The sequence below is a fragment of the Nansenia antarctica genome (assembly GCF_963989245.1).
Source record: "Nansenia antarctica genome assembly, chromosome: 3".
NCBI lineage: Eukaryota > Metazoa > Chordata > Actinopteri > Argentiniformes > Microstomatidae > Nansenia > Nansenia antarctica.
In genome coordinates, this window is record NC_137688.1 from 32602061 (window position 1) to 32624560 (window position 22500).

At 47.0% G+C, this 22500-nt stretch overlaps 1 protein-coding gene across 1 annotated transcript in view; it reads left to right on the top strand.

Annotated features, from left to right (window-relative positions):
- The window catches only part of LOC308153999 (CUB and sushi domain-containing protein 3-like), a 504776-nt gene that overhangs the window by 226274 nt on the left and 256002 nt on the right, over nt 1–22500 (top strand). The window contains 1 exon segment of the mRNA XM_080527180.1: nt 17767–17844. Coding sequence (XP_080383306.1) covers nt 17767–17844 — 78 coding nt within the window.

Sequence of the window (22500 nt, forward strand, 5' to 3'; positions counted from 1 at the left end):
CACGCACATGCACACACACACACACACACACGCACACGCACACACCACCTGGTGAGCGATGAGTCGCCCGGTCTCTCCATCACCAGCAGCTGGCCAGCCGAACGCCTCAGGACCGTCCACACACACACACAAACACACACATGCCCCCCCACCCCCCCCCCCCCACACACACACACAAACAAACACACGCCCCCCCCCCCCCACACACACACACACACACACACACACACACACACACCAGAATCCAATTTAGCCCCCCTGATCTGAGAGACGCCATTAGAACTGTCATCGCGCGTGGCCGTCCGACAGCGGTCCTCCTTATTGACATTAGCCAGCTGTCGCTGTCGTCCTCCTCTTCCACCGCCACCACTGCCACACCCCCGCGAGGCCGCCGGCGTCCAATAGCAGGCGCCGTTATTGGCTGTGATTTCCGAGGGCGGCTCCCTCCCTCTCCTAGAACCAGACGCCCCGGCCACACACACACACACACACACGCACACACACACACACACACACACACACACACATACACACTCCCGGGCTGAGTGGGTAATGGAATTGAAAGCAGCAGCAGTGCCATGTCTGGACTTAATCAAAGTTCGGACCCGGGCCAAAAACAGAGTGACTTGAAGTGGATGTCGGACGCGGTGTCTCTCTTTCTCTTTCTCTCTCTCTCTTTCTCTCTCTCTCTCTCTCTGTCTCTCTCTCTCTCTCTCTCTCGCTGTCTCTGTCTCTGTCTCTCTCTCTGTCTATGTCTCTCTCTCTCTCTCTCCCTCTCTATCAGTCTCTCTCTCTCTCTGTCTCTCTGTCTCTCTCTCTCTCTGTCTCTCTCTCTCTCTCGGCTTTTAAGTGGTATTGGAAAACAAGGAATCCATTTAGGTTGTGAAACTGTCATAGTTACGGAACGTTCTGGCAGGGGGTCCAGGTACAGTAAACAGTGTGTAACTGATCTGATCCATCAGACGCTCGGCACCGATCGCTTGAAATGGCCCGGCTTTCTTTTTCCTGGCTGAATTCAGGTATATTCCATCCAAAAACACTGATACACACACGGTTCATAAATTCAGCCATTCAAAGTCGTGCTTGTCAACGTAAAGCCGCAATGAATCAGGGGAGGCTGGTGGAGGTAGAAACAACTCATTGTAATGCATGGAATGGAATGAGGAAGGGTAAACAAGCACATTTGTTTGACATCATTCCCTATTCCGTTCCATGTATTACAAAGAGCCTCCGTTCTCAGATTTCTACCTCCGCCGGCCTCCCCTGCCATGCAGGTCTATGCCAGCCTCCCCTGCTATGTAGGTCTATGCATGTTTGGTGTCTATAGCCTCCATGCACAGGAAACAGCATCAAAGTATTTTCATGAAAAATGTGAACAATTTAAAAAAAAACGAACGTTATCATCCTAACAGCTGAACCAAACCAAGAACATTCCTCTCCAGGCTATCTCTCCTTCTTTCTCTCTCTCTCTCTCCTCCTTCCCTGTTTCCATCTCTCTCTGTTTCCTCGCTCATTATCTCTGAAATTACACATTCTCCAGATGCCTCCTGTCTTCGTCTTCTCTCTCATCTATCATAACTGGAATCTCGCAGACCGCAAATTAGTCTTCCACTTCCACGTGACATGACCAGGAGGGCCGACCAGGCAGAAACACGACTCCCAGATATCCGACGTCCTTCCTTTGAAATCCAGCGTTCCTCGATAGATCAGCCACGTCATCGCCGCACCCTGAGGTGATGCAGTGTATGTGTGTGTGTGTGGGCTGTTCTATTCCTTCTGTTTCTACGGCTCGGGTTTAGACACACACACACACACACACACATACACACACCCTGCAACCTCTTCCTGCCACGTCGGATTAGGGCTATGTTTGATTGTCACCTCTGTTCCCCGTTCGCTAAGTCTTCAGGCGTCAGGAGACTTAATATACATGAGGGTTAGGGCTAGGCTAGCCAGACACCCTTTGGGGGGTTCGGAGTAATTTATTTAGCAAAACTCCACTATGTTTCTGTCAAACACGGTTCCTTCAACCGTGTCATAATGCTATTAATGTGAGGATGTTTGTGGGGCCGCCAGGCTGTCTGTGTGTCATGTTGGGGAGTTATCTGAAGGCGGCCATTTTGTCCCTTCGCGTTCGTTCCGCTGTCTCCATTTTGGTGTGTCAGAATCTTAGCGGGCGTCCTTGTCATTCTTGTCAGGGGTAAATTAACTCCAAATTAACTCCAACTCCGACGTCAGGCTGTTTATATGAAGAATATTGTCTTTCGCTGGGTTTTATCATAAGTCAGTTAGAGGAAATAGAAGCTAAAGCTCTTGGGGGAGGGAGGAGAGAGAGGCAGAGAAAATAATCAGTTATATAACCTAATTTCTGTCCTCTGTGATTCTCCGTAGTTTGAGGTTGGTTTCTGAAGCGGTTATTTATGGGCTTTTTAAACGGTTCACTGAGCTTTGAGAAGTTATCTTCCTTGTGCCCCTGGGAACTTTAAGAGGTAACCCGAGAGTGTTTACGAGTGGTGGTCACCCATATCGATGTTCTGATATGATACTGATATGAGTCGATATTGGTATGGGTGTGGGATATCATGACCACTCATCATCATCATCACTTCCTTTTGACAGTATCCTATAACGGCAGCATGGGTGCGTGTGACTTTGACTCTCCTTGAAAACTCGGAAACAAAGTTGAACCGCCCTCACAACAAACCCATAGAACCAATTGGTAGGTATGTCAACAACATCAAAATCGACACACTGTAGTGTTCAAAACAAGAGGACCCCAATGCGTCTCCCACTAGCCTAGCTATTGTAAAATTGGATATCGCCAGCCGTGCAGCATCTGCCACAAAGAACAGACCAGAACAGCGCCAGAATCAGGTACACAGGCATAATCAGTACACACTGTCAGAGTCATTCTTCTCTACACATTCCTTCTTGAATCCTGTCACAAAGAGCGGAGATTCCCCGCTGTCTAGCAAGCAGGGTAGGCTGGTTCATTAGGGGCAATTGGGCAATGCCCCACCAAAGGGAGAAGAGAGAGATTTTTTTTCTATGACTTCTAGACAGTGTTGCTTCTGAATATCATAGTCCAATCAGCTAGTGTTCTGTGGCGTATATCATAGTCCAATCAGCTAGTGTTCTGTGGAGTATGTTCCAATCAGCTTCAAGTCCCGCCCCTTTCGGGGCAACTTTCACACTACGCGAAATTGCACTAGGCTGTTCTCGTAGACTTGCATGTAAAATCTATTTTGGTAACTTCAGGCCATTCGGTCATTTGTCTATGGGGTTTTGGGACATGCACCGAAAGGGGCGGGACTTGAAGCTGATTGGAACATACTCCACAGAACACTAGCTGATTGGACTATGATATACGCCACAGAACACTAGCTGATTGGACTATGATATTCAGAAGCAACACTGTCTAGAAGTCATAGAAAAAAAATCTCTCTCTTCTCCCTTTGGTGGGGCATTGTCCAGTTGCACCTAATGAACCAGCCTCCCCTGCTTGAGGATATTACAACTGGACCTATTACCGAAGTCAAACTTCGTTTGTGGTCGCAATCTCCGCGGCTGTTAGGCTGCTACTGTTGGTGTTTTGCGAAGCCAGAATACACAAACTCGACCTGAAGGTAAGAGAGTCAGCTAAGATAAAAGATACTTCAAACATTTAGTAATATCGTCAGCATGGTACGTTTTCTATTGTCGTCTTTTAGCTTGTTTGTTTATGTATTCAGCACACGCACACACACACACACACACACACACACGCACACACGCACACACGCACACACGCACACACACACACACACACACACACACACACACACACTCACTAGAGGGGATGAAGAGGTCTGTACAGGGGGGTAGGGGGGATGAGGAGGTATGTACAGGGGGGTAGAGGGGATGAAGAGGTCTGTAGAGGAGGGTAGAGGGGATGGAGAGGTCTGTACAGGGGGTAGAGGGGATGGAGAGGTCTGTAGAGGTGGGTAGAGGAGATGTAGAGGTGGGTAGAGGTGATGAAGAGGTCTGTAGAGGTGGGTAGAGGGGATGAAGAGGTCTGTACAGGGGGGTAGAGGGGATGAAGAGGTCTGTAGAGGTGGGTAGAGGGGATGAAGAGGTCTGTACAGGGAGGTAGAGGGGATGGCGAGGTCTGTACAGGGGGGTAGAGCTATTCTCATGCTAAAATCGACTGTAAATCCAGATTTTAAAGTTGATATTCTTCCCCGTGGAGCATGCCCCCATAACCTGTGCCCCACCCAAAATGTTTAGCACCAGCCGCCACTGCTAGCAAGCCCAAGTTTGTGTCTCAAAAATTAGCGTAACTCGTTTTTTGGGGGGCTGGAAGCATAGCTGCACTGGCAACACACAGAGTGTTAGGTTCCACTTCCCCGTGCTGGTGAGGCAACTTGTTAGCAAATCGTTTAGAAAAGCTTTCTTGTTTCACAGCCAGCGTAGAAAGCTCTGTTGTTGTAACAAACCGTACGCGCTTTTATATCACTGTCGTTAAATTTGGCCTATTAACTACAGGCACTGTATCTAACAATGAAGTTGATTGCTTTCCTGATTTGAGTACGTTTTTAGTGAGTGAAGTGATCTGAGCAGGTGGAGGACACAGGCTGGAAATGTGTCTTCTGCTGCTTGTGGGCAGACCGCCACTGTTTCTAGTCCTTCATGAAAGCTTGTTGCATCAATATTACATAGATGTGAAGATATGAAGAATGAGAATCACGTTACTTATTACATGCCATTGTACAAGTATAAGAAAGTACAATTCTTAGACTTCGGTTCCTCGACATTGCAGCAACAAGAGAAAAATGGCAATAGAGTAATATAATATTAGAAATAATGAAAATAATAGAAATAGCTATGTAGCTATGTATATCAGTGCCCATCATCAGTGTTGACGGAGGTTATCGTCTTCCCATGGCTGAACTGTGCTGCGGGCTTGGCTGTGTGTCAGGTGCCACAATTTGATTACAAAAACTAATTATACCATAAAATCAGCCGTTTAGCATGCAATCACGCCTGCCCTGCATCCGGTCCGGTTTCTAATTAAACAGGCAAAGTCGGGGTCTTAATTAGTATTGAAAAGGCCTCCCTAACACGATGACTTATGAGAATTCCCACAAGTGCAGAGATTTATCATGATGAAATGAAAAGCGCATGGGCGTCCTAATAAAATGTGGCCGTGAACCATTACTGGCCAGGAGTAACATGGCATGTTCTCTCTGCTGGAGAAGCTTTATGAGTGGCTAAGGCTTTAATAAGGAACCCCAGAGGGAAGATGATGTGGGTGTGTGAGAGGTGTGTGTGTGTGAGTGTGGGTGTGTGTGTGTGTGTGAGAGGTGTGTGTGTGAGTGTGTGTGTGGGTGTGTGTGTGTATGTGTGTGTGTGTGTGTGAGAGGTGTGTGTTTGAGGTGTGTGTGTGTGTGTGTGTGTGTGTGAGTGTGTGTGTGTGTGTGTGTGTGTGTGTGTGTTTGAGGTGTGTGTGTTTGAGGTGTGTGTGTGTGTGTGTGTGTGGGTGTGTGTGTGTGTTTTAGGTGTGTGTGTGTGTGTGTGTGTGTCTGTGTGTGTGTGTGTGTGTGTGGATGTGTGAGAGGTGTGTGTGTGTGTGTGTGTGTGTGAGTGTGGGTGTGTGAGAGGTGTGTGTGTGTGTTTGAGGTGTGTGTGTGTGTGGTGTGTGTGTGTGTCTGAGGTGTGTGTGTGTGTGTGTGAGTGTGTGAGTGTGTGTGGATGTGTGTGTGTGTGTGTGTGTGTGTCTGAGGTGTGTGTGTGTGAGAGGTGTGTGTGTGTGTGTGATGCTTTGCGGACAGATTTGAGGGCACATATTAAATTAGTCTCAGGAGGTTTCTAGGCACAGTCTTAAATAACTGTCAATCAAAGTCATTGAAGTGGAACAGATACTCTATTAGAAAGTAATTACAAAGTAATAACTATGTAACAAGGTAGATAATGCAGTAAATACACCATTACTTCTAATTATGCAGCTATCAGCATATCAATGTACTGTACCAAAACAAATTAACACAAATATTGTGGGGATGGTGTTCATAAACAAAGATCTAAGTTTAAAAAAAAATAGTGAAGTCTAGTTGAAATATCTACTGCTCATCCCCCTTGGACAACATCTGGTGAAGTTCCTCAACCTTATTGTTGTTTATTTCAGGGACTGGCAAACCATGGTCTATATTTAATTTCAAAACGTACATAAAACATCATCTTAACATGTCAGGGATCTGTCAGGGATGTCCCTGTGAGTGGCTGCAGTCCCCTCTCCCTGGGGTTGAGCGCTGAGTCAACCTTGGGTTCAACCTGAGCGCCATAGTTATTATCATTATTATATGACCCAGAACTGACCCTTGTGGAACACCTCTATTAATATTGAGATTGAACTCCATCCATTGGCCATACCGCTGAGTCCTGTCCTGCAGGTCGTTATGAAACCAGTTACAGACCGAAAGGAGGAGCAAGATCAACAGTATTCAAAGATCAACAGTATTAAAAGCCTTGGAGAGGTTAATATAGAGGGCTGTGCCATGCTGTTTCTTATCCGGGGAGATCACAATGCCATTTATTACTCGGGGGAAGTAGTTCAGATGGTGCTGAGTCCCGTCCTAAAACAGTGACCGGTGCACATTTTAGACACATTTAGAATGCAATTTATTGATAAAAAAAAGAAAAAGCGACCACATCTGATCAGAGACTCCATTATTTTTAGCCGAAGCAAGAAAGCCTGGAGATAGGGCCGTGATTATGCAAGTCACTGGGTTCACCTCCCTTAGCGAGAGAGAGAGAAGGGGGGTGCGTTGGCCGCCTTCCACACTTTGAGAAGAGTACCAGAGAGAAATGTCATGTTCAAAACATCAGCCAAAGGTTGGACTTTTTAAAAGGGTAGAGAGCTATAGGAGATAAAGACAAAGCGAGCCCCAACACCTGTAGGACGTTGCTTTTTTAACATCGATCTGACACAAATCACCCAACACTTCCCTGGTAGGAACACAAAGGATGGAGAAAAAACGTAAATCACAGGTCCGCTGTTCGCCAGAGGGGCAATCAGTCTGACCAGGATTCCTACAGGCCCGCCGCCTCAACCAACAGGCGTGAACATTTCAACATGGATGGCTGACCACCATCTCAAGCTCAATCTTAACAAGACCGAGCTCCTCTTCATCCCCGGGAAAGCCTGTCCTCTCCAAGACTTCTCTATCACAGTGGAGAACTCTACTGTAACCCCCTCCCTGACAGCCAAGAACCTTGGAGTGATCCTGGATAACCGACTATCCTGTGCGGAGAACATTGCAGCAACGGCTCGCTCCTGCAGATTCTTCCTCTATAACATCAGAAGGATACGACCATTCCTTACCAGAGAGGCAGCGCAACTCTTGACCCAGGCACTGGTCATCTCCCGCCTGGATTACTGCACCGTACTCCTGGCTGGTCTCCCCGCCTCCGCCATTAGACCTCTGCAGCTCATCCAGAACGCTGCTGCACGTCTGGTATTCAACCTCCCCAAATACTCTCATGTCACCCCTCTCCTTCGCACCCTGCACTGGCTCCCGATAGCAGCTCGCATCAGATTCAAGACCCTGGTGCTTGCATATCAGGCAGCTAAAGGGACAGCCCCTGCCTACCTGAAGGAAATGGTAACCCCCCAAACTCCAGCCCACTCACTCCGCTCCTTTTGGAAGGCGTCTGCTAAATTCCAAAAATGTAAATGTAAATGTAAACAACTTGGGTGCATCTTTATTATCGTGTTATTATTGTGTTATTAGCGTGATATTATTGTGGTTCTGTATGTTGAGGAACCAAAGCCAATGGGTTTTACTCTTGTGTACTTGTCCAGTAAGATGTAATAAAAGCGATTCTGATTCTGGTTCTGGGTGGGCAGGAGTGGGTGGGGCGGGGTAGCAGGGGCTAGGTAGCCAGACATAGTATATGGACCTAGAATAAATACAAATACCACCACCAGGCAAGGCATCCTACCTAGGCTATCAGTGTGATCGCAGGTATTCATTGTTGCTTTCAAACAGTTAGCCTGCAGATGAAATGTTTTTTTTTATCCGTACTGGTTGAGGTAGAGATAGGAGGGAGATAGAAGAGAGAGAGAGAGAGAGAGAGAGAGAGAGAGAGAGAGAGAGAAGGAGAGAAACTATTGTGTTTCAGTAGTTTAACTGCTTATGACAATTTTGTAGAGATAGTGTTTAAATAGTAACTTGATATAGTGTTCTTAATCATTGCAGTGCATCTATTCCTGCGCTGACTGTAGGATATCCAATCGGTAGCTACATCAGTAGATATAGCTATCTATTCTGAGAGCTCCATAAATCGGCTCTATCCTTGATGCTCAACCTTTTATCTGGAGCGTGCTTATCTTCCACGGAAATAAGAGGAAAAATAATTGAGTCCTCACTCAGCATCAGGAACGCAGAAAACACTGGGTAGATCACATTCATACAGTTCATGTGGAAAAAAACCTTGTGTATTGAAATTATTCCATTGAAAACGTTTCTCTTTGAAATCCTTCTGGGATTAGACTGACAGTTCAGTATCTCTGACACGCACAATAGGGAAGAGATTACGGATATCATTTGCAAAAAAAACTCGACTGAATATACACTCACTGAACACTTTATTAGGAACACTCGATTAATACTGGGTAGGACCTCTATTTATTAGGAACAGTATAATAATACTGGGTAGGGCCTCCCTTTATTAGGAACACTATACTAATACTGGGTAGGGCCTCCCTTTATTAGAAACACTACACTAATACTGGGTAGGGCCTCCCTTTATTAGGAACACTATACTAATACTGGGTAGGGCCTCCCTTTATTAGAAACACTATACTAATACTGGGTAGGGCCTCCCTTTATTAGAAACACTATATTAATACTGGGTAGGGCCTCCCTTTATTAGAAACACTATACTAATACTGGGTAGGGCCTCTTAAAACAGCCTCAATTGTTCGTGCCATTGACTCCACAAGATGTTGGAAACATTCCTTTGAGATTCTGGTCCATGATGACATGATTGCATCACGCAATTCACGCGATTCCTTTGAAATATTTTTCAGGTGCACTTTCAAGTTGTGAACCTCCCGCTCTACCACACCCCAAAGGTGTTCTATTAGATTCAAATCCGGTGACTGGGAAGTAGCCATTAGAAGATGTGTACATTGTAGCCATGAAGGGATGCACACGGTCAGAAACAAAACTCAAACAGGCTGGAGCATTCAAGAGATGATTGATCGGTATTAACAGGCCCAAAGTGTGCCAAGAAAACATTCCCCACACCATGACACCACCTCCACCAGCTTGGACTGTACAGGTATTCCTAATAAAGTGTTCGGTCAGTGTATGTTGCTAGGACGCAATAAGCTTAACCTTGTTAATGGAGCCATTCCTGGTTTCGGGTGGCAGATGCTCAATGTTATTTGCGCTGTTAAGACTATTCCATTAGTTTCCCCTTCCCCGGAGAACTCAATCAAGCACAGCTAATGATTTCAAATATTATTTGAACCCACTAACCCACCCCCTCCCTCAAGAGCGACTTGTCCCTCCGAGGACACCGTCCACCAGTCACATTTTGTAAGGCAGGCAGTTCTCTGCACCACCCCCTCAGGATTTGGTGTTGCTTTAACAGAGCTCATGAATACACCCAGGAGGATCATGGTCCTCCGTGTTGGCGTGAGGTTGTGTACGCTCCCCTCTATCATCACACCTCACACACCGCTCATAACAACCGCCCAGCTGAGATGTGACCTGCAACGGGACGATGTGATTGGCTGTTGAGCGACTACAGCGCTGTGGGGATTGTAGGAATATGAATTAGGAAGGTCACCTATTCGTCTCTGGAACACGTGTTTGTCTCAGGCTTTAGCTGTGTAGGCGCAGTTTGCGTTTGACTTAGGGTCTCCCACACACTCCGCCAAAGTTGTGTTCAGTTGAACCCGTTGCGTTCTTTCACACAGAAAAGATGCCAAACGATTTGGTTCACAACCGTTACTTTCTGATTGTGGCGTGTGTGTGTGTGTGTGTGTGTGTGTGTATGCGTATGTGTGTGTGTGTGTGTACTACTTCAGCTACAAAGCGTTCGGGAAACCGACCCATGATCCTGTATAGCGACGCCGATTGAAACAGTGTTTTCCGTTTGGAGGCGTCCATTTTGTTTTTTCCTCTCACGCTGTGGCGTCCGTCCCGCATCCGTCACTCCTCTCAGTTCACACGGGGCTTATGGGTAATCATCGCTCAGAGCCACTGAGTAACTCAATGAAGGTGAAGGTTAAGCAGGGAGGGTGAAATATGATCACATTGTCCCCATCCCTTCTCCCTCCCTTCCCCTCCCTCCCTCCCTCCTCCCCCCTCCCCCCCTGATACTGATAACAAAGGACCATGCTATATAGAGAGCTCATCCCGGAACTCTGAGGCTACTGAATAATCTGCCATGACAGGGGGCAATTACAACAATCTCTCCCTGACACGATGGTCTGGGGAGATAAGATGGCGGAGGCTCGCGGGAGTGGGGGAATGGGGGGATGGAGGGGGGGGGGGGGGGTCGAGGAGGGGTGGGGAGATAAGAATACAATAGCCCCCCTACGCCCCCCCGCCCCACATTTCCCCACAGGGAGAAGGTCCCCCCCTGATAGCCGTCAGCCACGATAGCGCAGGTGTCGGATAATGGCAGGCGTGACAGACGTAGATCACACGGGAGTCGCACACGAAAGATGATTCATAAGCGGTTCCGGCATGGCGTGTGGCGTGTGGCGTAATCCGTGTGCCATGTGGCGTTGTCGGTGAACTTGAGAGGGTTCAGCCAATCCGCCGGGGAGCTGATTACTCTCGCTGTGACACACTCCGTCGTCGTCGGTGGCAACGGTCGGAGGAGGAGGATCTCAGAGACGAAGGCGGCATCGCTGCCAACGAAGATGAGAGGGTCTGGCTGGTCTGGCCGGGGCTGTGACGATAGCGTTTAATCACAGTGAGTTAACTACCCCCGACGAAACTTTGGACTGCGTTCGATTTTGGAACTCCGCTTTCGAAAGAGAGTGTGTAAATCACGCGTACGGTACTGGTCTGGCTTTGGTAGCCCTCAGACAGGATATCTCACGTCTTTGACAGTCCTCGAAGAGGATATCTCACGTCTTTGATAGTCCTCGGACAACGTCTTTGAAAGAAATCAGATCTCTGGGGAATGACAAAGCCATTCCCACCTTTTGTTTGATAAGTTATAGCGGCCATCTCAGACACTTGGCAGAGGAGCGGGCTCCCATCTATACCTTGTGACATCCAGTAAACAAGACTGATAGTTTTGGAAGTTGGCCGTGCACGTCAGCGGAGCACTCTGCCAGTTGAAAATGCTGATCAGTCGCCGAGCGCCTGTGACCGCTGTGGAACGAACATACACAATGACGTTTTAATTAGCAATATGTGTTCGGGTCCGAATTTTAATGTGTTGTCATCGATGTCAACAGTTTGTCAAACGTACAGTGTGTAGCATCTCTGGGCATTTGGGTTTTGACGTTTGAGTTACAGTGTGCCGTCGTAACAAGTTGCTAGATGCTGAAGTTAGCAGAACTGAGAAATGCATAAATAAACAGAATTATTCCAGACCAATCTTGGACATCGTAAATCTGAACAATCGTTTTCCAACAAGCCCACCACCCCCCCCCCCCCCCCCCCCCCCCCCCCACACACACACCCCAATAACACCCCGTCGTCCCCGTCCCCAAATCTAGAGGCCGCGGAAAAACCTTCCTGACACCCTCTTGTGAAGATTTTAGCCTGATTTATCTATGGAAATCTTAATCAAAATGAACCTGAGATATACTGCTTCCAGACCTGACCTTTCCCTCTCAAAGTCAAACCCAGATCATTCCGTTCAATCCATTTGCACTTCGGACTTTATCTCCCCAGACCGACTAAATCAAACTACACAGCTCAAGTACGACATAATGGACCTCCTTTATTTAGACCCAGGCCAGGTTCAGCACAGATGCATCCGCCTGAAGGTCAAAGATCACTCTGTTCAATCCATTTCCTCTTCCTCCTCCTCCCCGTCCGACCAATAGCAGTGAGCGATTTCCCCCTCCTGCAGTACCGGGTTACTTCCAGACCTGGTGGCAGGCAGGGGAGGCTGGTGGAGGTAGAAAATCGGAGGACGGAGGCTCATTAATGTAATGCATGGAACAGAATGAGGAACGGTGTCAAATGTGCGCGTCCTCCGATTTCTGCCTCCGCCAGCCTCCCCTGCCTGGTGGAATGTGCCCTCTGTATCCGGAGGCGGTGGTGGGGGAGGAGGGGGAGGGTGGGTGTGTGTGTCTGTGTGTCGGGCGGGGGGGTGGGGGTCGGGGGATCGGATAGACAATTACACCCGTGTAATGACATTGTAAGTTCGGACAGGACAACAGTTGTAAGTACTGTTAGCCCGAAGGCCAAAGCTTACCTCTGAGCCGTTAACCCCGCCCCCACCCCCCACTGCCCCGAGTTCGATTACCCCCCCCCCCCCCCCCCCTGCCCTCCACCCAACACCAACACAGCTTTATTGGTCTCTCTAAACCAGAGTGCCCTAGGCAGGCCACAGTGGAATACACACTCCCTGGCTGCCAGCGTAGCGTACACACACAGCCCCGTTCTGACCTCATACGCTTCGTTTTAGCTTCATGTCGTAGAGAGAGAGAGAGGGAGAGAGGGAAAGAGAGAGAGGGAGGGAGGGACAGAGAGAGAGAGAGAGAGAGAGAGAGAGAGAGAGAGAGAGACAGAGACCGAGACAGAGACAGAGACAGAGACAGAGACAGACAGAGACAGAGAGTGGTGTAAAGTGCTCATGCACAGAACATTCCTCCAGTAACACGTTTAATAACCAATCATCTTTTCCATTGATAAGCCACATAAATCAATATTTAAGCCGCCTTGATCAATGCCACAGTAACCCGTTATTGTGTAGGATGCTCATGCCCTATGATCTGGCATGTGGCGTCTTAAGCGGTGCCATTGTACCGTGAGACAAGAGAAGAAGACATATCAACCAATAGGCAACCAGGGAGTGTGTCAGCATCATAACCAGGAAGTACATTCATCCTAAATGGACTAATTTAGCCTCCTGCGGTGCAGTGTAGAAAACCCTATTTATCATTTCTAACACTTTATTTATTAATGGGGGGAAAAAAACAGTACCTCAGGGGGTATGAAAATGGATGCGGTGAAGCTCAGGTTGGGTTAATAAGAGGAAAGGAGCGTGGTGCCATTTGTCAATCGCACACGGGAGTCCGCGAGCGAATGGCGTACACAAACAGCACAAAGGGAAGTCATCCGCTGATTAATAGGAAGCAGATTATGCCTATCCTAAGATAGAGGGGAGCACAATAACCCACTGATGAATGGTGCGGCTGAAGCCCTGCTCGACGGTGACCAAGAGACGCACGAGAATTAGGAGCCGATCTTCTGCAGCAAAACCCACTGGATCACATGGAATTAGTGGGATAAATACAGGGGAATACAGGGGAAATAGAGGGAGAAGAGAGGTGAATAGAGGGGAATAGAGATGAGCCTATTATCAGGTGTTGGCTGGAAAGAGAGAAAGGGAAAGAAAGGAAGAACATTTAGAAAAATGACTAAATGAAAAGAGGCACGTTTGTGACGATGTTTCATTAATGCAGCGTTTCCCAAACTGTGGGGCGCGGGGGTACTGCAGGGGGGGCGCAGAAATAAAAAATAAGAATAAAAAAAACAACAACTGTGGGAATACTGCTGCCTTTTGCAACATCGTACCTGTGTGAGATAGGCTTTTCTGCTGTTGCTGCTATCAAAAGCAAATACAGGTCGAAGTTGAACATTGAGAATGAACTGAGAGTGGCAGTCTCAAAACAACAACCCCGCTTTGAGAAGATTTGCAAGGCAAAGCAAGCACACACAAGTCATTGATCGTAATTGTGATAGGAATGTGTGGAGTAAGAATAGTGATGCAGTAGAAATTAGTTAATGTTGATATGTTGAATATTTCAGTGGCACAGGATCATTTGCCAAGCACTTATGTTCCTTTTCAACCCATAATAAAATATAAAACTATAGTTGGATACAGGGGCGGATTTAGGATCGTAGGAGATCCGGGGCTTAGCTCAGAGGGAGAATATAATGTGCGCGCTATATAATAAATTTTGCCTTCAACCTTCAACTTACCACCACCTTAAAGCGGACAAAAGGCACTGGAGAACACATATACATTCACACCCTTTAATGAAGCAAACTAATTGTGGTGGTTCTGGGCACAGAGGGAGGTCAGCACACGTAGCTCCCCCTGCCAGTCACCATCATTTATATTTGTATAGAATTACATAATTGATGGGCTGAGGCTAGTTATGTTACAGTATGTATATCAGGGCAGACTCTGTGCTCACCACTTATATTGTATTTAGAGTCTTGTCCTGTGTTATATGACGATATATTACATGTATTGTTGGCCTGTGTATAGTACTGTGAAATCAAATCCCCCCTGGGACATTAAACAAACTTAGTTAGTTAGCGTTACATCTTAGGATAGATTTGAGTCATGTTCTGTATACATACATACTACCATAAGGGCATACTTAATGTGGTTACTCCATGTTTACTAGCTGTAACATTAACGTTACATCATTCTTTTTCACTTGTTACTCAGTCAACCAGAGTGCAGATATCAAAGACTATCAGCCTGTTATTCACTTTATTTGTATAAAGTGAATAACCACTTCATTCCATCTGTTTTTCAAATAAAGTCCATTCCATTCCATTCCATTCCATTCCATAAGTATTATCCTTTGTTTGATTTCTTACCATGTACCGTAACAGTACCTTGCTATGTTTCATTTTCATTATAACATAACGTTATGTTATGATAGCCAGCTAGCATTAGCAAACCGGAAAAGTAGTGTCAGTCACCTTTCTAATAAGATTCACAAACCTGAAACATCATCTATGTCATCACTGCTGGTGATGTCATTGTTGTCAGCTGCTGATACGGCTGCTGCAACAGTTCTTGGCGCTTGTTTTGTTGAAAACAACTTTCGGATATCCATCCTAACACTTTTGCAAGTCAGGCACTGATTGAGATCACTTCTTCTTCAGGGCAGGGTAGGCTACGCAGTATGCAGGCTAATGTCGCGCAGCTGCTGCCTCTCTGTTGGACTCCGGTACTGCACGTTACTCACGAGAGTTTTTTTTTTATTTTTTATTTTTTTTAAGTAAAACATTCGGGGCTTTTCAGAAAACATCCGGGGCTTGAGCCCCAGTAGCCACCCCCTAGCGCCGCCCCTGGTTGGATATACGTATGTGTCTTGTTATTATTAGAAGAGAAAATGTAATGTTTGTACAACTTTATACAATTAATTATATCAATCTAGGTGGGGACCGGGTTAGGGGGGGCTCGAAAATATTTCCAATTACCCAAGGGGGGCCTGATTGAAAAAGTTTGGGAACCGCTGCATTAATGTATGATTTAAAAACGGCCGTTATTTTGGATCCGACTCCGTCTCCGGCGATCTGAGAGGGTTTCACGTGACGTATTATGATCAGAACAATTCCTAGTGTGTCCGTTTAATCACCCTAACACATTGACGCATGACACCTTCTATCATCCCAACCTCAGTTTAATAACATCCATTTCATGCCCCCCGAGGTCCGATGTTTTCATTAAAAACGATAAATGTATTTTCGATACTGCACCCTATGAAGCTATATTAGTCCATTTATAATAAATACGCTTCCTGCTGTGATGCTGACACAGTGTTGGACCCCCACAGAGACACAGAGGTGAGACCGTCTTACCTGGAGGTTGTAGTTGTGTTGCCAAGCCGGGCTCAGGTGGTCCGTTTCCGTTAGAAACCCTTCACAGTTGGTGAACGTTTATGATCAATTAGTGTATTTTATTGTATATTCAGCCATTTATCTTGTTAGTCGACATCACGTTTTATGGATTGCTCTTGTGTTTTATTGATTTTGCAATATTCACGCCTACTTGGTTTGGGTCGTGGTTGTAAATGATAATTGGTTCTCAGTCGGTTGGTCACAATGTAATAAAATTCTGAATATATACACCGTTTAGCTGACACTTTTATACAAAGCGACTGACATTGCAGTGAGTGCATACATTTCAGTATACATGGTCCCAGCGGGAAGCGAACCCACAACCTAAGCGTTGCTAGCGCCACGCTCTGGCAACTGAGCCACAGTGTGAGTCGTGTTTTCGTCAACTCCGATCAGAAGGTGGACGTGGAACAATCGGACTCTGAAATGTAGAGATGGTTGCGATTTCCACGCCTGGACCAATGGGAAACTCCGCACATGTCTACGATCAGTAGAAGGGTGGGCAAACAGTCTCTCTCTCAACGCAACACCACTATGATAATAACATGGTAATAACAATGTAACAGTGTCCAAGTGAAGTCATGACATTAACACAGTGTTTAGAGCACAACCCTTACTCACCGTAGTTACGCTAGCCTGACTGGTGCTGCCCTAAAGTGCTAATCTGCTACATCCCCCCCCCCCCCCACACACACACACACACACACCCCAGGGCAGCACCTCCACACCCTCACACAAGGCTACATGCTTGTTCTTGATCACGATTACCCGACCCTGTAATCTTCCTACCATCAGCATCATCATCATCATCATCATCATCATCCTACCATCTGAACTGACGGAGATCCAGGGGTACCTTCTGACGATCTTAAAATGATGAAATGATGAGAGATGTTTTTATTTGTATTATACTTTTTATTATGCTTTTTTTGTTTTTTTGGGGGGGGGTTTAATGAAAACATTTCTCATGATGTTTTGACACATGTTGAATGTGATTTATTATTATTATTATTATTATTATTATTATTATTATTATTATTATTATTATTATTATTATGCTTGTCATTCCTCACATGGCTTCTGTTCGACCGAGATGTTGGGGCTGAATTTAAAAACGTAATTGGCTGAAACAGCAATGGACGTCCTCCAGCCAAACACCTGCAACTCTTCATCTTGCTGTGGGGTGTGCCTGTGTGTGTGTGTATATGTGCCTCTGTGTGTGTGTATGTGTGTGTGTGTGTGTGTGTGTGTGTGTGTGTATATATGTGCTTGTGTGTGCCTGTGTGTGTGTATGCTGTATGGGTGTCTGTGTGTGTGTGTGTGTGTGTGTGTGTGTGTGTGTGTGTGCGCCTCTGTGTGTGTGTGTGTGTGTGTGTGTGTGTGTGTGTGTGTGTACACTATCATTTCCCACCAAGTTATTCTGCTCTGAAACAAATCGGCGATTCTGCTGGAGGAGACGGTTGACGGCCCCCCTGGCCTGGAGTGTCCTCAGAGGACCCCCCCCCCCACACACACACACACACACACACCCCAACCCCCCACATCATCTCAAGGTTGACAAATGAACAGAAGCCCTGTCTGCTACTTCTATATTAATTCCTCTTGCTTTTTTTTTCTCTCTCTCCATTTTAGCTTGCCTGTACCTCTCTCTCTCTCTCTCTCTCTCTCCCTCTCTCCCCCCCTCCCTCCCTCCCTCCCTCTCTCTCTGCCCATCCTCTCTCCCTCCCCGTTGCCTAGATACTTTGACGGTTGTGTTCCTCCTACTGCTGCTGCTGCTGTTATGATTTCTGCCCTTCTTCATACGCTTGAGGAAGATTATCCTTTCGGGGGTTGATTTTGTCTTTTTTCTTTCTTTCTTTCTTTCTTTCTTTCTTCAATGCTGAATGACACCTGTTTCACCTCTGATTTCATGTTTTTGTTTTCTCTGAACTAGTGAAAAGGTCCGTAGATTTAAAATCTAGAGGAGTAAAATTATTCCCAGGCAAAGACAACAGCAACAAGTTTTCTATCTGTGAGTGGACCCCTCTGTTTCTAACACTCTTCTATGGTCAATCTGTGTTTTTGTTTTTGTTTTAGGCTAGTCAGTGGATGTGCTGGATGTGTTTGCTTATTGGTTGGTTTGTTTGTTTGTTTGTTTATGGGTTGGTTGGTTTGTTTGTTTGTTTGTTTGTTTGTTTGGTTGTTTGTCGATGTGTTTCCATGGTTTTTTAGTATTTATGTATTTTTTCTGTCAATGCTTTGTTTGGGCAATTTGATAACCCTGCTGATTGTTGCATGCATGGTACCGCCCTGCCTGCCCGCCCCCCCCCACCCCCCCTCCCCCACCACATGTTCGCCCACCCGCCCGCTCGCCCGCCCGCCATCACCTGACCGACAGCCTGTTCTCTCTCAGTAATCACATGACCTGTGCACTGTGCTGGAACCATCACATGACATCACATGATGTCATCACATGACACGCCTCCATCGGAAGCTCCGCGTTGCCATGGGGATGTTTACCAAGGGCAACACAACAACATCCTACGGGGGTGTAGGACAGTTAGTAGGTCCCTGTTTAACGAAGCGTTGCATCGTGGGAAAGGGACTGGCCTTAATTCGGTGGAGACCTTTAAGCTTTTTAAAGTCTGTGTTCAGTAAGCGATGTCTACAGCGGAGGCATCTGTTTGCTTGTTGTATATATCAAGTCTCTGTGGGGGAAAAAATAGTCAAATTGAAATCCGAACATTCAATTGGAACAACCTTTTCCCGAGGGCTGTTTTCCAATGCATTCATTGCGAGTCCAATTCGCTGCCTTGCATTTGATTGAATGGGAATTCAAATAGACGCCCCCCCCCTCTCTCTGCCCCCTGCCACCTCACCCCCTGCCACACCCCCCCCCCCCCCCCATAACAGATCCAATCCCAGTTCCCCCGATGGAACCAGTCAACCGTCACTGTGTGTTTTACAAGTAGGAAAGCGAACATTTGTCCCCTCGCCCCCCCCCACCCATGCTGCCCGCCCCCCATCCCCCGCCAGCTTTACCCCCCACCGTTGAACCCCGTGACCTCCCCGTGACCCCCACCGCCCTGCTGGAGGCAGCAAGTCTCCCACAGAGAGCTCGCAGTGGAGGCTGTAGGCCGTGGGGGGGGGGGGGGGGGGGGATAATGGTAAATAGATGATTCCTAATGATGTGTTGTTGAATAATGAACACAACCTCTGGCCTTGCAATGCTACAGAAGCACACACACACGCATGCCAGGCAGAGAGAGAGAGAGAGAGAGAGAGAGAGAGAGAGAGAGAGAGAGAGAGAGAGAGAGAGAGAGAGAGAGAGAGTCAATATCACTTAGAAACCCTTTGGAAGGTTGCATACTCCATTGTAATATCGATCGGCATTATCTGATATTAGAGATGGTTTCCGCTCCCTCAAGTGTGAAGTCAATGCTATTCCCGGAGGCTCACTCTTCACACGCGGTGGGAAAAGGTAATACACTTGACTCAGGGTAAGCGTAAGCCAATTGATGTTATCCCTCTCTCGGGAAAAAAACCCATAGCTAGTACAATGTTATCGACTGCTCGGAAGGTCTAGAAGCTTCTAGAACACCAGACGACAACAACATTCCAGCCCTGTAGGGAGCTGCACTTATGATGTCACAATGACATGACATGACTACAGCAGCGTTTTCCTCTCTCGGGGGACAATAAAGTTGCTCTTATCTTGAATGGAGGGGTTCACTGTTATGACAACCACCGCAGCATGCTCTCGGGGGGCCTGTTGAGTACCAGCGGGGTTGTGAATGCTCACCCTACTGTGTTCAACCAATGCTGTTGATTCATTTGTGTTTTAGCGTCTGTGTTTTTTTTTGTTGCTATGAAGTGTTTTGTTTATGCCCAAAAAAAGAAAAGAAAAAAAGGTTTATTGTTCTGCTCGTCTTTCTCACTGTGGATGTAATTAATGTCGCCCATGTCCTCCCCCCCCACCACCCCCCGCCTCCCCCCACCCCCCCTCACCCTGAATGGCCGTAACAATACAAACAGCACACACCTTCCCTCATGGGGACAGCTCCCCCCCCCTTCCTGCCCACGCCCCACACCCCCTGCCCCCCCCCCCACACACCCCCTGCCCACACCCCCTGCCCCCCCCCCCCCTCCCTGAATGAACAATACAAACAGCACACACCTTCCCTCATGGGGACAGCGCCCCCCCCCTCCCTGAATGAACAATATGAACAGCCCATCTTCCCTCATGGGGACAGTGCAGGTATAAGAGCTCTAGAGATGCTGACCCGTGTGGGTGTTTAATTTACCACTAAACAATGTGCTTACACTTCATCCTATGGCCTCGTTGCTTATCAGAACAATAACGTGCTGGCACTCATCGCCATAATTTAATAAATTATATAGTGAAAATAGGTACAGGAACTTACTGCAGGGAATTCATCCACATCGGTAGCCATGGGACTTGTTACCCAGTAGGAGCTTGGTTGGGATTGAAACAATATGGAAATTGTAAACAAAAATAATGCAATCTTCAAGTTTCTTGCAAGCTTCAAATACTAGTAGATAACATGTTGGAATATATATATATATATTAATATATATATATATATATATATTAATATATATATATATATATGCTATGCTGCAATCTGAGCCAACTCTTGCTCATTTTATAGTTCAGTTTACCCAACATTGCAACATACTGTTTTTTGGTCATTGGTACACACACACAGAGAGAGAGAGAGAGAGAGAGAGAGAGAGAGAGAGAGAGAGAGAGAGAAAGAGAGAGAGAGAGAGAGAAAGAGAGAGAGAGAGAGAGAGAGCAGTGAACATCAAATGAACATCAACAGGCTTCCATTCAAACACTGTAGTAATTAGAGGCATTAGGCAACAGAACAACTGGCACGCACTGTAACACGACTCCTCCACCAGCTCCCTCCGTCTTCAGAGTTTAAAGCTCTGTTGAAACGCTTTGAGTAAATCCATATGTTTACTAATCTGGGGTCGCTTTCACTAAAGCTCTGTATCTTAAGTACTACTTAATCCCTCCTGAGAACACAGCCACCGCAAACCCAGTAACATTCTAACCACTTCAAAATCAATACATGCAGGTCAATCTTCTGACGTTATAGTGCAGGAGTGGGCATGTCGAGAAGAGATGAGGTGCTACTTTAGCTTGGAATCTTTGGTGAAACTCGACGCCGGTCATATCTCATAACAGTGGTGTTGGCGGGAAAGGGAAGCCTGCCTCACGACGTCCATCTTGTTTCACCGCGCCTCTAATTGGATTCCAACGTCCTTTTCCATCGAGGTTGTCATTGTTGAATGACAACGTTGCATCGAAAAGACAAAAAAACAACAGCAACAACAACAGCAACGAAAAGAAAAGAAAATGACCAGAAATTACTATTTGCATATTGTCCTCACAGGGCGTTTGTGCATGCATGTTGACGCATGTTTGTTCGCAATATGCTTGTTTATGTGTGTGTGTGTGTGTGTGTGTGTGTTTGTGTGTGTGTGTGTGTGTGTGCATTTGTGGTGTGCCATATTGCATGGTAAACATGCATACATGGCCAGTGTGGTATTCAGAGAGGCATGAACAACCAATTGTAGATATGTAATGTGTGGAGACACAGTGAAAACACGCAAAGCAAAAACACGGTTCTGCAACATTGTATTTACATTCCATTTATTCTCTTGTGTGTGTGTATGTGTGTGTGTGTGTGTGTGTGTGTGTGTGTGTGTATGTGTAGGGACGTTATGGAGATAATGTTACCCATGTGCTACACAAACATGCCTGTATACGGAACAAAGAACGACACTTCTCACACTTCCTACAGAATAATAAGAAGCAGCCTCAATCTGAATATGAATTAGAGTGGAGATGCGAGGGGGGAGAGGGCAGAGGGGTGGGCGGAGGGGGTTGAAGAGAGGAGAGGAAAAGAGAGGAGAGTATAGAAGAGACGAGGAGAGGGGCGGAAAGCAGAGAGGGGAGAAGAGGAGAGGAGAGGAGAGGAGGGGAGGGGAGGAGAGGAGAGGATAGGATGAGACATCTCCAGGCATCAGTGATACATCAGTGTAGTGATGGGAAGGCTAGCCCTCAGGGGACGTGTGTGTGTGTGTGTGTGTGTGCGTGTGCGTGTGCGTGTGCGTGTGCGCGTGCGTGTGCGCATGCGTGTGCGCGTGTGTGTGTGCAAGCATGAGTGATGGGGACGATTACACACTAAGATGTTTTGAGACTGGCTATGTAACAGGTGAAGTTGTCACTGGCTCTGTGTGTGTGTGTGTGTGTGTGTGTGTGTGTGTGTGTGTGTGTGTGTGTAAGGACTAAACTCCCTGTGGGTTTCACACGCGGCCGGTCGCTTCAGGGTGGAAACAGAAAGACACTTTCTCCAAACGTAGCCGACAGACTGCTCTGGTGGAGGGAGGGGAGGAGGGGAGGAGGGGAGGAGGGAGGGAGGGGAGGAGGGAGGGAAGGAAGGAAGAAGAGATAAGGGGAGGGGAAGGAGGGAGAGAGAAAGGGATGGACAGAGGGAGGGAAGGAGGGAGATGGGGAAGAAGTGAGCGAGGGATGGGAGGGAGGGATGAATTGACCTACAGCACCATGTGGTGAGGCAGTGGTTTAAAAGTGCTCTCCCAGTGTGAGCTGTGAAAGACGGTGGAAACCGGGATCTGACCACACACACACACA